The sequence below is a fragment of the Pteropus medius genome, unplaced genomic scaffold (assembly GCF_902729225.1).
Source record: "Pteropus medius unplaced genomic scaffold, Ma_sr-lr_union100, whole genome shotgun sequence".
In the NCBI taxonomy this organism is placed as follows: Eukaryota; Metazoa; Chordata; class Mammalia; order Chiroptera; family Pteropodidae; genus Pteropus; species Pteropus medius.
Window position 1 is genome coordinate 2,544,249 of NW_024354503.1, and position 3,850 is coordinate 2,548,098.

General features: G+C 53.0%; 1 protein-coding gene across 6 annotated transcripts in view; it reads left to right on the forward strand.

Moving 5' to 3' along the window:
• EPHB2 (EPH receptor B2) overlaps window positions 1–3,494 on the forward strand; it is a 181,191-nt gene extending 177,697 nt beyond the window's left edge. For all 6 annotated transcript variants that reach the window (XM_039854665.1, XM_039854662.1, XM_039854663.1 and 3 more), the window contains 2 exons: window positions 958–1,113; window positions 1,617–3,494. In XM_039854665.1, the coding sequence (XP_039710599.1) occupies window positions 958–1,113; window positions 1,617–1,725 (265 nt within the window). In that variant the 3' untranslated portion in view covers window positions 1,726–3,494. The remainder of the gene's footprint in view (window positions 1–957; window positions 1,114–1,616) is intronic.
• The last annotated feature ends 356 nt before the right edge of the window (window positions 3,495–3,850 follow it).

Consider the following 3,850-nt stretch of genomic DNA (forward strand, 5'->3'; position numbering starts at 1 on the left):
TATTCAAACACATTTAGGCACAGATGCTGATGCTCACGTTCTCTCTTACACACACACAAAATCTCACACATGGATACACACCCATCCTCAGATTCTCGTACCTAGACGCATCCATAGGCACCTGAGCATACACACACTCAGCAGTGTGTACTTACCCGCAACACACGTGCCCCACAGCAGGCTCTGTCAGGCCCCGCTTCTGGCCCTGCACACACTTACTCTGCAAGACCCTCAATCACACAGGGATTCTGAGATATAAACATCTAGTCAGGTGTCCCCAGGGTCCTGCGCTGGCTGTGTTTAGAGACTCCTGGACCCGAGTCCTTCACCTGCCAAGTTCTGGCCACTAACAGATCTTCGTGACTGCCTCTGCCTGTCGCTCCTCACCATGACCCTGAGTCAGCCGCTCCTGACTCCCTGGTTACAGTCACTCTGAGCTTTACAAACCTCATGAGGATAATTTCAATCCGTGCCAGCCCAGAAGTTGTTCCTGTTGGTGCACCAGCTTTGCCTGGACTTTGGAGATGCGGTCCCCAAGATCGGCATCCAATAGCACAAGCAGGGTGGAGCAGGATGGAGAGTGGTACTGGGGGAGGGAACTGTGAATCACCAGCACAGCCTTCCTCCCGAAGTAAGAAGAGTGGGGAAGAGTGTCCCGCCTCACATTGTGCTCCAGTCTCTCAGCGGTCCCTGCAGAGGCATCCCAGGCTTCCCTGGTAGCCCCAGCTTTGAGTCCTGCATACTCGCTCTCATATACTCACATAAACATGTGCGTATTTACATGGATTCAAATTGATGCCTACCCACACAGAAATATCCCCACACTCCCGTGTTCACGCTAATGGATACATATGTGCAGGTACACCTGCAGCCCGCAGATGTGCCTGTCTCCATCCTTACCCTCACCCCCATGCCCACATGTGCCCTGACTGTCTCTGTTGCCCACTCCACCCCCAGAATCAACCTGCCACTGCTGGACCGGACGATCCCTGACTACACCAGCTTTAACACAGTGGACGAGTGGCTGGAGGCCATCAAGATGGGACAGTACAAGGAGAGCTTCGCCAATGCTGGCTTCACCTCTTTCGATGTCGTGTCTCAGATGATGATGGAGTAAGTACCCGGCCACCTCCATCCACCCCACCAAACGGGAGGCTCTGGACGGTGAGAAAGAGACAGTGTCCTAGAAGAGATATGGGGACAAGGAGCAAGATGCCAACTTCAGAGTCACGTTTATATCGATACCCAGGTCTGCCTGCTATCTACCCGCTATGTGACCTTGGGCAAATCACAGAACCCCTCGGTCCCAGTTTCTCCTTCTGTAAACTGGGGGTCGGTAGGAAGATCAAAGGAGATATAGAGTGAATGGGTACTTGGCACATGCAGGTTCCCTTCCCCATAGCAGAGACAAGTGCACCTAGGTGCCCTGGCTCTCAATCACACGCTCCTCCCGCCTCACACAGCCGGTCACGTCAGCTCCAGATGCCCCAATGCCCCTCACCCTTCCCTTGCTCTCTTTAACAAGAAACCCCCAGAGAAGCCCAGGCAGCTCTTTACCGGACCCAAAGTCCCCTTCACTCCCACATTTCCTTAACATATGTGCTTCTCTCCCAAAGGGACATTCTCCGGGTTGGGGTCACTTTGGCTGGCCACCAGAAAAAAATCCTGAACAGTATCCAGGTGATGCGGGCACAAATGAACCAGATCCAGTCTGTGGAGGTTTGACGTTCACCTGCCTCGGCTCACCTCTTCCTCCAGGCCCCGCCCCCTCCGCCCCACATGCTGGCCCCCTGGTTCTCTGTCCACCACAGGGTCAGCCACCTGCCAGGTGGCCACGGGCAACAGGAAGAACCAAGCAGCGCTCCAGCCATGAGACATCACCAAGAACACGTGCAACTCAGATGACGGAAAAAAAGGGAATGGGGACAAAAGAAAACAGATCCTGGGAGGGGGCGGGAAATACGAGGAATATTTTTTAAAGAGGATTCTCATAAGGAAAGCGATCATTGTTCTTGGGGGAAGAAAAAGGGCTTGGGAGATCCATGCGATTTGTCCAATCGGAGACCAAAAGCAGTTTCTCTCCAACTCCCTCTGGGAAGGCAACCTGGCCAGAGCCAAGAAACACTTTCAGGAAAACAAATGTGAAGGGGAGAGACCGGAGACGCCCTTCTCTCCTGTCCCTGGGCTGCTCTTGCAGGCCTCACGCAGCAGCCACGTACCAGGCAGAAGGGGCAGGCAGACAGCGGACAGCCACCCAGGAGCCACTCTGGGAACATCCATTCCTGCTGCCACTCGGCAAACGGAAGAATTTTTCTATCTTTGGAGAATATTTTAGAAACTCCAATGAAAGAGACTTGTTTCTCCTGTTGGCTCATGGGGCTGAAAAGGGGCTTTTGTCCTCCTGGGTCTGGTAGAACATGGGGACACCAGAAAGGCTAAGCTTCCTGAGGCTGGCCGCCGCCCACGCCCCCCAGGCTGGAGCTCCATGTCCATATCACATGCACAGCCGGCAGCCCTGGCCCCACTGGGCACCCATCCCACCAGCCCCCATCTGGAGGACTGATGCTGCCGTGACTGCCATCAGCTTCGACTGCCACTGAGAAGGGTTGATCCTGCATCTGGGTTTGTTTACAGCGACGTGGACTGGGGGTATTTTGGTCAGGGGTGGATTTGGTTTGGGGGTTTGTTGGTTGGTTTTTTTAATGACAATGAAGTAACACTTTGACATTTCCTACCTTTTGAGGACTTGATCCTTCTCCAGGAAGAAGGTGCTTTCTGCTTACTGACTTAGGCAATACACCAAGGGCGAGATTTTATATGCACATTTCTGAATTTTTATATGGTTTTCATTGACACTTTTCCCTCCTCCCCCTGCACAGAGTTCCCACCTTGCTGTCAGGCCTCACCAAAGCCAACTGTCATGGGGCCATCTGAGCCATTCAGAGACTGAGTGAGATTTGGGCAAAAGGTTGGGGGCCAAGGTGGAGGAGCATCTTCCCCCCTCAGGACTGTTTTTAAAAGCAAGAGATTGAGCAGGAAGTGAGCTCTAAGGCTGTAGAGCCAGAGTCTCTACCCACTTGTCCACTCTCCTTTTGCCCCAATCTATCCAGTACTTTCCAGGCAAATAGGCCCCTTTGAGGCTCCTGAATGCCCTCAGATGGCCAGAACCCAGTTTCACCTCTGGGAACCTAAACCAGGCTACATCAGAGGCCAGGACCCCGATCATTCACTGTGATATCCCAGCCTCGAGAGCATCACCCTCAGAGACGTGTGCAGGCATGCTCCTTTCCTCCTTGGGGAGAAAGTGTGTGATTTCTCTCCCACCTCCTTCCCTCCTCCAGACCTTTGCCCAGATCTAAAAGGTCTTGGCCACGGGAAAACCCATCAGCCAAGGGGTCTGGCCACAGTCTCCCTCCCGTGAGCAAATGCAGGCTCCTGAGCGGACCAATCGGTTAGTGAATTGAATGGAAATAAACACTTTAGTTATAAAACGACCCCTGTTCTCTGTAAGTTCCAAGAGACACCCTGGCACCCTTGAGACATGTCAAGTGACTCATGATGCTCTTCTAAGGGACCACCTTCATCCCTCAGGATTATAGAAGGCCCAAGACTGAGAAAACTCATGGAGAACGCCAAATGTCCATGTGGCCTTTCTGGCTCTGGCTTATCAAAAGCACAGGCAATGAAAGACGTAAGTTGGAAGTGGTTCAGACTCGGCATTTGATGCCCTGCAAATCAAGATGAGCCCCTGCAGGATGTATCGGGAGCAGGGAGTTGACAGCGGAGGCACTCAGTTCTTCTGGGCCTGAGGACGGGGGTCCAGTTATTAGGTGAGTTGTGATAGTAGGAG